The following is a 12,725-nucleotide window of genomic DNA, read 5'->3' as shown; positions in this document are numbered from 1 at the left end:
TAATAAGACTTGCATCCCCTCAGTTTCCAAATGTTTCCACATTTTACGAGACGATTGTAACATATTTGTCATGGACCTAAATTCTCACAAATGATTTATACTGGCCAGTGAGGTTTAAGCTGTGCCATCAACATGCCAACGTGAATTCATTTCTCTCACCGTGTGATTCTGGCGGGCAGGAAATAGGAGACACGAACATCACTCCTCACCACACCGGTGGGAATCGTAAAAACACGTTCCATTCCTGGCCTTCGTTCACATGGCGCCAATCTAATCGGTCGATGTAACCCGATGGTTCCCGGGAGCAGTGAATTTTAAATTCTCGATTGCGGCTAGGCGTGACATGATTAAAAATTACCCCCAGACTCAACGGCCGGGTTCGGGTTCCTCTGGAGTCAAAATTGTGTGAATTGTGGAGAGCAAATTTTTCCTAACAAAATTTTACTATTAACCAGTACCCATGGAACAATCCAAATGAAATTAAACCGCAGTTAATAATGTCATGTCAAACATCCCAACTACGGTCGGTCCTCCTGTCAATGAGACATAAAATTTATTTTCCATCATTTAAAGGCACTTGTTGTTTGCTTGACCTACATCATTGGTCATGCTGGTCAAACGTGGCTCACTCAATTTAATTTATTGCACAGTACGATTGTACCTCAATCGTTTCCAGTGAACAAGTCAAAACGTTTTACACAGACGTCAAAATTTTGAAGTGGTGCGTATGTTGAGAATTCGAGTAGAGACTGGTACTGGAACTCGTTGGGAGAAGTACCATCCATTGACTAGAATTGAACCGTTTATTTAAATTATGCTCAGATGACGATAGGATTTTAAAATAGTTTATTTATCAGAAAGTATATATTAAGTCTTGAAATAACAACAGTTGTAACAGATAAGACATCAATAATTGAAGGAATCCGTGGAAAAACTCAAAATAAACTTTTTGAAAAATCTTTTGTAGAGTTTTCAGAGGAAAAAAAACATAAATACCTAGAAGATTTTTGAAGAAATCCTTGAAAAATATCTGTAAGTTTGGGACTTTAAAAAATATTTTCAAGTTTGCCAGAAATAGAAGAATTCTTATAAGAATTTAAGAAGAAATTACTTGAGAATTACTTGATATAACTTATGAATAAATCTCCGGTGATAATCTAAGAATTAAAGAATCCTTGAACAGATACATGGAGAAATGTTTGGAAGAGTTCATGGATCATCAAAATCCCTTGGGAAATTCAGGGAGGGTTCCTGCTCTGAACAAAATACTGGAGGATACCCTGGATGAATTGGGGGAGGTATCTATAATGAGTCGTTTGGAAATCTTTAAAGGATTCTTATTAGGGACACTTGGACGAATTCTTAAGGGCATTGCTCAGAAAGTACTAGCAGGAATCTTCAATGATTTTACTGTAAAATATCTTGTAATATTTCAGGAATGAGAATTCCTCAACAATAATCGAAAATATTATTAGAGCCATTCTCGCTGAAATCAGGCCACCATCGGCACACATTATTAGAGTTCCAACTTCGTGTCACTGATCGCTAGTAGTATTTGCAAAAACTAGAGGGTCGTTCCGAATTACTCAAATGTGTGCACCTCTCGTGCGACAGCTACAGAAAAAGCCCATTTATTGATCAATCTAAGGTAAACCGACAGACCGTTTATTTAAATAAACTTACCTTCAAATCCAAATCCCGTACCAGATGCTTTCCGAAGGAGGTTCCGCCTGTTTTTTGGATGTGCAAAAACACCATCACATCGTGGGCGTTCATATCGAACTGGAAGTCATCGTTCAGGACTTCCTCGTAGCTGAGTCCCGGATTGGCCAGCAAGTTTTGCTGCACCGGTTTGCCCAGATTGTCATGCTCGTACGCGGTGATGAGATCCTGGCGTCGCGAGAGGGCACACACCTGTAGAATAAAGAGATTAGTTTGAGCTTTCCAAATTATAGATTTGGTAAAAATTGCTGGAATGATTGTATATTTCTACGTCTCCGGATTTCTATTCCCAGCCTACTAAGGTCTCCTGACGAGACAATGAAAAAAAAAATCATCGGAGACGATTTGATGCTCGTAAATATTGCAATTTCTGTCAAAGAGTCCGCTTAATTATTGTCTGAAATTGAGCGATGAAAAGGGATCCAAGCAAGGGTTATTTATTGAGTTCCTCTTGAGGACTGCTAAAATCCAGTGGCAGCAGCTGTAAGCAATGTTGGGGACGTCAGACGTAGCCGACAGTACAATTGGTTCGACGAGGATTGCAAGCGGATTGTGGAGGAGTCTAATACAGCGTAGGAGATCACGCTGCAGTGAGGGACCCGGCAGGACGTTGATCGTCATAGACGGAAGCCGAAACAACACTTGCCTGTGGAAAATTAATAAAAATGAAGAAAATAATCGGATGGTGATTAGATGAAGCAGCTGTTACGGCCCAAGAGTCACAATGCATCCCGCATAGGCTTTATGTGGAGAGATACACCTAAAAAGTTCGGAGAGGGTTGAATGAGGGTCGGTAGTGCAGACGATGGAGATTAACCGGAACGCTGTTAGATCATCTCTATGTGATGCGTTACGAGGCAACTACCATCAACAAGCTAGTACCGTATCCAGAAGGTGCGGACGGCCTGTCCAACAACCAGTTTGGATTCAAGAAAGGTAAATCTACTCTGTACGCTATCCAGTCGCTCGTTCAGACAGCTGAGGTGGCAATCGAGCATTAAAGGAGCGGCGTCTGTTACTGCGTGGTTGTCACTCTGGATGTGAGGAATGCGTTCAAAGTACTGTGGGAATACCTAAAGGTTCAATCCTGAGCTCAATGTACAATGACGTACTGAGGCCACCCCTTCCAACGGGTGTTAAGATTGTTGGCTTCGCCAACACTAGTGGCCTATGGCGAATCGATGGAGGAAGTAGAGTTGACAGCAGAGCACTCTATAGTTGATGAATGTATGAGGTCTAGGAAACTAGGATGATGGGCCACAAGACTGAATTTATACTGACCAACAATCGCAAGTCCGAGCAATGGGCGCATATTTTGGAAGGTTGCATCATAGAGTCCAAGCGATCCATTAGGCATCTTGGGGTAATGTCTCAGCCACGTTGAATATGCCTATAAAAGCGCATCTATGACTATTGCGGCGCTTTCGAGGATGATGTTCAACAGCTCTACTGTAATTGCAAGTAAATGCAAGCTACTGGCAACCATGACGCTATTCATACTGAGGTATGCAGAACCAATTTGGTCAAAAGCGCTTAGGCTTAAGAGTAGCAAACGTAAATCAAACGATTTTTTAAAGAAATCGCATGCATCATAGCCGAGATGACGCCCATCGGGCTGATCATCAAGGAAGATGTTCAATGCTTCAATCAAAGAGGTAGATAAAACGCCACCAGGAGGAAGAGGAGTGCGAGGAGATGGAGCAGCTGTGTCGGTCTCAAGAAACATGGAAGTTCTATCAGAAGCTCAATGCTTCTGGCAACGTTCATCCTGACGGCAACGTTCATTCTAACGAAAGGTGGAAGCAGCACTTCGACAAACATCTGAAAGGCGCTGAAAGAACAGGCAATGATGGTCGAGACAATGGAAGAAATGCCTCGTCAGTACTAAGAACGATGGAAACCAACCAGCCCCCACTATGAGTAAGTTTAGGATGTCATCAGCTGAAAAACAATAAAACTGCTGGTAAGGATGGTATCGGAGTTGATCTCATAAAGATGGGCCCGGAGAGATTGGTCATTTGTCTGCACAGGATGAAAGGCAAAATCTGGGAAACAGAACAACCATCGAAGGAGTTTGAAGGAAGGGGTATACTGCCCATAAAGGCATAACTGTCCCATATGTAATTAGTAGGCATTGAGAAAATAGCGCTCAAAGTTTGAAGTTTGCATTCTCATACAAATCTTTATAATTTTCTAGTAAATTTTTGAATGCCATATTCATTTAGCTCCACCCCACAGAATAATCATTTTCCTTATATTAATCTGTAAAAAATATAAAGTTGAACATAATTCCAGTTTTGTAGTTGCTATGGGGGTTCAAAGTTTATATAGAGACTGTAATGCCTTTATTTCTCAATATGGGACTGCACCAACTTCATATTTTTCCAGAACATTTTCATACAAACTGTTTAAATTTTCATATGCGTAGTGAATGTTGCGATGAAAAAAGGTGTTGGTTCGAAAATCAATATGGGACAGTTATGCTTTTATGGGCAGTTTAAATGAGCATATAAATCTACAAAAAAGGCGACAAGAAGCAGAAAGTATGAAGAGTAAGAACGTAAGAAGAGTAAGAACTTCCGAGCGATCACCATCCTAAACGCGGCTTATAAAGTGTAATACCAAATCATCTTCCGTCGTCTGTTACCTGTAGTAAACGAGTTTGTGGGAAGTTATCAAGCCGGCTTCGCTGAAGGCTGATCGACAATGGACCAGATCTTTAATGCACGCAAATCTTCCAAGAAAGTCGTGAATACCAGGTCCCAAGGCATCACCTTTTCATAGATTTCAATGCGGCATACGATAGTATCGACCGCGTAGAGCTATGAAATATCATGGACGAGAACAGATATCCCGGGAAGCTCACTAGGACTAATGAGGGCAACGAAGGAAGGTGTGCAAGATTTCAGGCGAACATTTCAGTTCGTTGGAATCCCGCCGGGGATTACGACAAGGTGGTGCTGTTGTATAGCGCTGGAAAGTGTTATGCGGAGAGCTGAGCTTATCGGCTGTGGGACAATTTTTACGAGATGCAGTCAATTTGTTTGCTTCACAGATGATATGGACAAGGTGGCAGACCTGTACTGCCCATAAACGTATAATTGTCCCATGTGAATAGGAAATCCAGCAAACATGGGACTGACATGCATTTATGGGCAGTGTACACCCGCATGAAAAGCGAGGCAGCAAAATATGGACTGGTGGTGAATGCGTCTATCCAATTTACATGCTAATGGTGGTGCCGAGTTTGACAGGGCTCGCCTAGGAAACTATGTTACGATAGACGGGGATTCTTTCAAGGCAGTTGACGAGTTTGTAAACCTTGGATCCTTGCTGATAACTGATAATAACTTTGGGCCTACTATGGCCTCCACAAGAAACTGCGATCAAAGATTCACCCCTGCATCAAATGTACCATGTACAAAACGCTCATAAAACCAGAAGTCCTCTACGGGCATGAAACGTGGACGATGCTGAAGGAGGACTTGCAAGCACTTGGAGTCTTCGAACGTCGAATGCTTGGGACGATCTTTGGCGACGTGCAGGAGAACGGTGTGTGACGGCGTATGATGAACCACGAGCTCGCCCAACTCTACGGCGAACCCAGTATTCAGAAGGTAGCCAAAGCTGAAGGATACGATGTGCATGGCTTGTTGCAAGAATGCCGGATAGCAACCCTGTAAAGATGGTATCCGCTTCAGATCTGGTTGGTAAAAGAAGGTGTGGAGCGAAGCGAGATAGGTGGTAGGATCAAGTGTACAGCGATTTAGTGATCGTGAGGCAGAACCGAGGATGCAGACATGCTGCAACGAACAGAGAATAGGGTCCTTAAATGTCTAATGAAATCTTGTTTTTATTTAATATTACGAAAGAGCATGTTACTGCAACTGCAATTTTTCCCGCTCAAATAACGGCTATATCAAATTTGAACGTTAAATTAACAATTGGGTCCATAAATGAACCTTGACACTTTTGATCATGTTTGACGTTCGCTTAGTCGACAAAAACAGCACAGGGGTTTTAGTTTTAACACTGGGGTTGTTCCTATCTGACATTTCGAGAGGGACACGGTAAACAAAATACACCCAAAATTAGAGTTTAAGCCAAGAGGTGTGACAAAATCTAAAAATAAACATAAAAAACGTTTTCTGGATATAAACAAATGAAAAATATTCAAATTTGAGTAAACATGTGTTTTTAGCCTACACTTAAGCGTTTGGCACTAAAATTGGACCCGTGAAATTGTTTATTCAGTGCTATCTTTTTAAACGTCAATAAATAAATGAAATGAATAAATGATTGTCGCTAGAAACTCTATCTTTTGCTATAAGTACCACACGTGTATTCCACATCGTCAACGAGATCGATGTTCGTGTTACTTTTTTCCCAAGCCTCTTCCGTGGCAAATAGATGATTCAAGCATAAACATAATTATTACTTCCTACAGAAGAAAGTATTGTAGCATTACAAGATGTTCATGCTAATATGGGCAGAGGCTTTTTATGTTTCTGAGATAGTTGAAGTCAACTTTTGGGTTTCGAACCATTTCAAGGACAGAAACTCTCTTTTGCAACACCCATGTTAATTTTCTACAAACCAGTTTGTGATCTACCTACCTGATCCGGGCAGAAGTATCCGAACCCGATGATACCGGCAATGGTGAGAAATAAGCAGATTATCACTATGGGACGGAGCCGCCTGCGGGGCTCCATTTTTTTAATTTCGTACACTCCACTCGATAATAGCAATGTCAAATCACTATCTACTTTGACCGAAACACTCTTTTTCATATCCAACGATGGTATCATTACTTTTTTCATTGGTGCTGCGTTTTCGCGTTCTTCACTGTTTTAACAAAAGAAAAGCAACACAGGTTTTAATTGGTCACCAAAAACTGCTCCCTTGCCTTCCCGCAATACTAACTGCGATATGTGCAGGGAAGGTAGATATGTGTATTCTGTTTTGATTCTCTCGCGTTTTGTAGCCTCCACACTGATGGCTACATAATCATTATTCAATCAACGCACTACGTTCTGGATGCACAGCGCACCAACTCTTCAACTAGAGCTCCAGTGGGCATAGCAACACATTAATCACCGAAATTGATTTCTTTCAGCTTTTCACACTTTCGTGCAGTACAACAGCCACTTCCTGTGTCGTTTTGAGATTCCTACAGCCGTATATCGATTTTTATTCGGAGTTGGTTCTTGGAACTTGACAAACACTAGTCCCATCGCTTCGAAACGGAGAGCTCTTGTTAGGGAACATCAGATTCCATTTTCCGCAGATGACCTTCGCGTAAGCGCAGTGCCGTACTCTACCGTCCAGACTATCGAGCCGAAAGTTTTTAGTTTTTGATAATCACTTTCACTACACTACACAGGAATCCACATACCGAACTAACATCGCAGCACTTCGCTAAAATTAGAGTGCGTTCCCGAAACATTTACTTCCTCCTCTCAATGATCTGCTAAATGATGTGAGAAAATTCTTCGATGAATGGTAAAAATAGTTTGTTCTTCTTCAAAGCAGTCCAAATGAATTTCGGCACTGTCTAGACTAGAGACCATCCAATTGAATGGATTTCTGTGCATTCGTGAAATTCAGTTTAGGCAATCTCGACATCAAAGCACTAATCTCAGCACTTGCCTTGGGAATATTGGATTCTTTTTGGTTGAATGCTAAAACGAAGGATAGAAAACCACTACTCTTTTGTAATGTTTGTCAATATGTCACCATTGAGTTATAATGCTAAAGTGCCCTGAGCGATGCTCTTGCACCATGTTGTGTTTTCTTCAGCACTTATTTTGCACTGACTTGAGTGGACCTTTTGGCTTTGTGTGAATGTCTGACGGTTTGTATCAACGACGAGCCGCTACCATAGCGCAGTGTGTATGGGAATACACATACTTTAATTGCATGTGTTTCTGTGTTAACATCAGTTTCAGATGTACTAATGTCAAACAAATGGTTGACAGCTTACAAATTGACGTTTGCCTTGCTCAAAAGCGTAATATGACTATATACGTTATGGTAGGGATGATATCGCAAGGACATCTAGTTTATGATAGCTGAAACTGTTCGGAACGATTCTCATAATCTTCCAATTAGAATGAAAAATCAAAAACAAGGCAAACGCTTGAAATACAATCCCAACATGAAATTTATTATGTACAAATATGAATCATCTAGTAAGAGTAGCTCATCGACTGAAAAGTCTGTAGGATCACCCATAATATCAACAACGTTTTCTCATAAATCAACTTCATATATCAACATCATCTTCTTCGAAGGCTTTACTACCACTCCAGCGTTTCTCAAGTTTAACGATACCTTTGTTTTTAAAATTAATTGTTTTTTGACTCCAAATAAATTTCCAAATTTGCAAAGTCGTGATTTTTTTTAATCACCCTATTTCGGAAATGGTCACCCTAACACGTGTATCCTTATTTCGGATAAGGAACAAAATAGCAAATTTCACAGAATTCGGTGACCCACTAGATCGGTTTTTCATGGAATGGCTGAGTATAGACTGACTACACATATCAATGGCTGCTATTCCGTGATTGACCGAAGTCATTGAAAATGCACGAAAAATAGTCAAGAAGTTCGGCTGGGATTGGCCATAATCTTTTTCAGTGTGCAAAATTGAGTGCCTCTATTTATACAGGGTCAATAACGGCGCCGGCCACGTCCTTGCAGTCAGATGGGATTGGAGGAAGGAATGTTAGTGTGTAACCTTTGCTTTTTGGAGACCGTGTTTGCCTCAGCATCTCCACAAAGGTTGCTGGGAGGGATGTTTGTTAATGGGGAGGTTCGTTGGGTCACAGGATTCACTTTGATAAGCGATTAGACCATGATAAAAAATTATTTGTGAAATATAAGCATGCTTATATGTCAATATACTATTTTCGTTTGATATGAACAATTTCTATGTAGAGGAAAATAATGTCGACATTTGAGGTGACGAACCACTCAAAGTTTGTTGAACAAATACCAAAATGTAACATTCCTAGAACTGTCAGGATGAAAACATGTGTTATTATATTTTACTCATATGAAAATAATGAAAAACAAACTCGATTAGCTGGAACATCATAGAACACTCTTATTCTTATGCCGACTTTTACAGTGGCGAACCATCCAAAGTTTGTTGAATAAAGAAAACCTTTCGCAAGTCTCCACTTGTTGTGTCGAACCATTCAAAGTTTTTTTTTTAATACAAAAATTAAGGTAAAAAGAAAAAAGTGTTTTGAAAAAAAAACACAAAAAATAATAAAATATAAATAATTTATGAATCAGAGTTTATGTCGACACTCACAGTGACGAACCATTCATAGTTTGTTGAAAAATCATATTTACGTCCCACCGTTAAAACGATTAAATGTGCAGTCATACATATTTTACAGATTAGAAATAGTAGCATGAAACGAGCTCACTAATTGATCCGTCATCCTTGACTGAGCAGCAACAATCCACTTTCAGTTTCACTCGTTTGCTCGCCTATATAAAAGCACTCAGAGAAAATAGGCGCGCGACTCGAGAGGGAAAACAACTGACGACTGCTTGGGTTTTCTTGACGCACTGCCCAGGAGCAAGCGTCAACGTCGAAGGATCAAAAAGAACTAATCGATCGCGGCACTTTTTCACTTTACTCGTCCGACGCGCGACATGTTTGATCCTGCTCTCATCGCCGGCCCCCGCAGGAGCAAGCGTCAAGGTCGAAGAATCAAACAATACTCAAGCCGTCGCATGCCTACTTTTTGTACAAAAACTGAATCGCCCCACAATACGGGTATCTCCGGTGGTAATTCCTGGGTTATTACGGTGGCTCAGAAGAACCAAAGTGGTCATTCATCAATAATTGAACTATAAAAGTCACAGGTATTCAAAATCATAAAGATTGAGCCGTCGCACGCATGCTTTTGGTGCTAAAACTTTGTGGTCCCATATTACGGGTTTCCCGGTGGCCAATCCGGTGCTCCAAAAGGACCAGAATAACCATCCATTCATTGTTTTGGCAAAATACATCCAAACATAAAATATCGTAAAGAAATGAGCACAATTAATTTGGTTCTGGGATGTACTGCCCATAAAAGCATAACTGTCCCATATGGATTTTCAAACCAGCACCTTTTTTCAACGCAAAATCCATGTTTTAACATATACTTTACGCTGCATATGAAAATTTACACATTTTGATTGAAAATGTTGTGGAAAAATATGATGTTGGTTCAATGCCATATTGAAAAATAAAGGCATAACAGTCTCCATATGAACTACAAATCCAAATAGCAACTGAAAAACGTGAATTGTGGCCAAGTTTATATTTTTTGCTGTTTGATAGAAGCATAATGAGTTATCTGTGCGGTGATGCCAAATAAATATGACATGCAGACATGTACTAGAAAATTATGAAAATTTGTATGAGAAGACAAAATTCAAACTTTCAGCGCTATTTTCTCAATGCCTACTAATCTTATATGGGACAGTTATGCTTTTATGGGCAATATAAATCTGAGTAATTTCATCGAATTGTCCAGATTGGCCACTTTCCGGGACTCCAGGAACTGGTTCCGCATGGACCATACTGGACCGAACTTTTCAGGGAATGTGCGCCGGTAATTGGTTCCCTATTACAGAAAAATTTCATGCCAAAATATCCATCAACCGTACTATTCGGTTGTGAATTATATATACAGAACTGCGATGGAAACTTACTTTTCGGATGTTCCGGGTTTCCGGAACCAAGTATAAATAACTAAGTTATTTGAGAATCTCTATTCACAGTCCACGTGAATACCTATTCAACAATATGAGGACGGTTCAGATTACTTGTTTAGTTACGAAACTACAGGTCGTCAAAGTAAGGGTCTCAAAAGGGACTTTTTTCAGATGTAGCAGGTTCCCGGTGGACACAGTGACCAAATCCGGATCTCCGGGAGGGTTCAAGAAACTAGACATGTGTGCCTTTCATTTAAGGTGAAGATGAATCGAAGCCAAACCTCAAATTTTCAAGAGCACGGATCTGGAGAACCAAACACCCGTTTGAGCTGAAAACTTAATCGATTGGTCACCACCAGCGAGTGACCAATCGATTAAGTTTTCAGCTCAAACGGATGTTTGGTTCTCCAGATCCGTGCTCTTGAAAATTTGAGGTTTGGCTTCAATTTATCTTCACCTTAAAGCCAACAGAAATAAATTCGGTCAACACACTGAATTTTGCAAGCTGTTTGAATTGAATTTAACTTTTTTAAAAGGTTAAAATTGTTTATTAGTATGAATGGTAACTAGGGTCGATGTACCAATAGCCGCAATAACGCTAGCGTCTTTATTTTTACAACATCTGAAAGCTTTTTATCTTGGTATTGTGAGAAAAATATGAAAACTATGAAAACTCATGTTTGTATTTATTATCGCTTGTGCCACTATAGGAATACATGTGTCTATAGTAGTACTATTTCTTATTTCTGTTCCTATAGTAGCCCTAGCATCACGGCGTTGGCCAAATGCTATTTTTACAAAACTTTTATATTTTTTCTACAAAATGTGGATCAAAAGCTTTCGTTTGATTCCATACGCTCTCCCGTGAGAGCAAACTCATTAGAGATCTGCTTCGCAAATCTCACGCTTGAGATTGTGATGCAAAATCAACTCAAACCGTAAAAAAATGATTCAGTCGCAAAACCTGACAAAAACTCGTGAAATCCGAATGTTGTTGTTTGCGTTAGAAAGGATTACTATAATTTTACCAGACTAACATGAAATTATTGCCGTGTGTGAGTAAACTGTGGAAATACGAGACAATGAGTCAAAAAGATAAGTCAACTCATCCATGATTTTTTGACTGCTGAGTTGCATGATTGACAACTCACGCATGAAAAATCTCAAGTGTGAGTTGTGAGAAATTGAGTTTTTCACAACATTGCCAAGGAACATCATTTGTGAATTCCCAGTAGAGTGCGAGTAAATAATACGTATTTTTAAAAAAAGATACAGACATTAGTTTTGTTTATTTGTAGATAAAGCAGATGTCTACTTCATTGAAGGCTCTGCGTTCTTTGCTCTACCAAAGAAAACCTCAAATGTCATGTTTATCGAATGAAATTATTAAGGGAAAATTCCTTGGTAGTATACTAACAGTAGACAACAGTCTTGCCACTCCGTGGATTAGAAGAAGAAGATTCAGCAAAGGGCGCTACTAGGAGCTTTCGTCCCCAAATCTGGATTTGATAACATTATCCGCTATGTACTCTTGCAACAAACATGTAGGGTAGGATCAACATGACATTAAATCAATAAAGTTTACCGTGCTTGAATACCGTAATAAATATGCTTTTAAATAAATTCTTTTATATTTCAACACATCCATTTTTTTTTCTATAATCTGGTTTTATTTTAAACGGAACTAAAGGTCAAACTGATTTTCCATTAAAAAATTTCTAGTTAAAGGTATAAATATGACTAGCTCATAACATCTTTATTATACTCAACTATTCTTTGCGTGGATTTATTTCGATCATATTTTTCTCAAAGCATTTAAAATGCTTAGACTGCCTTTATATAAGAATGACATCATGTCCAAAAAGGGGAGATTTTCAGCCGTTCAGCAATCGGCGAACTACCCCCTACGTACAGCGATACCACTATGCTAGTTCAATTTAAAGGACACGAAACCATCGCCAGTTCCTGAAAAAAGCATAATTTTCATATGATCTAAAAAAAACTCTTGACTGTACTCGAAATCTCTACTTGATATGCTTCGAATATGAACAAAGTTGCTGACGGATTTTCAAAGAGTACCATTTTGAATCATATTACGGACAGCTTCAAATTCCGGACACTCTACTTTCCATAAAAAATCTATGCAAAGTTATGATGTTCAACTGCCTTAGACATCCCCTTAGCGGCTTGACGACTTCATCTGATGATTTGAATTTTTTTATTATTGATTTCCATGAGCTGTCCGGAATTCTAATAAAAGTGTCCGGAATATGAAGCAA

The 12,725-nt window shown here is 39.6% G+C and overlaps 1 protein-coding gene and 1 long non-coding RNA gene across 3 annotated transcripts in view; one reads left to right on the top strand and one right to left on the bottom strand.

The window, feature by feature from the left end:
• Window positions 1-7,574, bottom strand: part of LOC5578452 (heparan-sulfate 6-O-sulfotransferase 2) — a 91,206-nt gene extending 83,632 nt beyond the window's left edge. Inside the window, exons 1-3 of one of the 2 annotated variants that reach the window (XM_021848890.1) lie at window positions 7,372-7,574; window positions 6,339-6,567; window positions 1,684-1,914 (exon numbers count right to left, since the gene is read on the bottom strand). In XM_021848890.1, the coding sequence (XP_021704582.1) occupies window positions 1,684-1,914; window positions 6,339-6,542 (435 nt within the window). In that variant the 5' untranslated portion in view covers window positions 6,543-6,567; window positions 7,372-7,574. Of the gene's footprint in view, window positions 1-1,683; window positions 1,915-6,338 lie in introns of both variants that reach the window. The other variant, XM_001656923.2, reaches the window with a different exon arrangement.
• Window positions 7,575-11,627: 4,053 nt separating this feature from the next.
• On the top strand, window positions 11,628-12,053 carry LOC110679489. Its single transcript, XR_002502523.1, has 2 exons — window positions 11,628-11,688; window positions 11,745-12,053. It is a non-coding gene; the product is annotated as an uncharacterized LOC110679489 (long non-coding RNA).
• The last annotated feature ends 672 nt before the right edge of the window (window positions 12,054-12,725 follow it).

The sequence above is a fragment of the Aedes aegypti genome, chromosome 3 (assembly GCF_002204515.2).
Source record: "Aedes aegypti strain LVP_AGWG chromosome 3, AaegL5.0 Primary Assembly, whole genome shotgun sequence".
Taxonomy (NCBI): domain Eukaryota; kingdom Metazoa; phylum Arthropoda; class Insecta; order Diptera; family Culicidae; genus Aedes; species Aedes aegypti.
The sequence above is the reverse complement of the archived record's forward strand: the minus strand, read 5'-3'. Positions and strand labels throughout refer to the sequence as shown.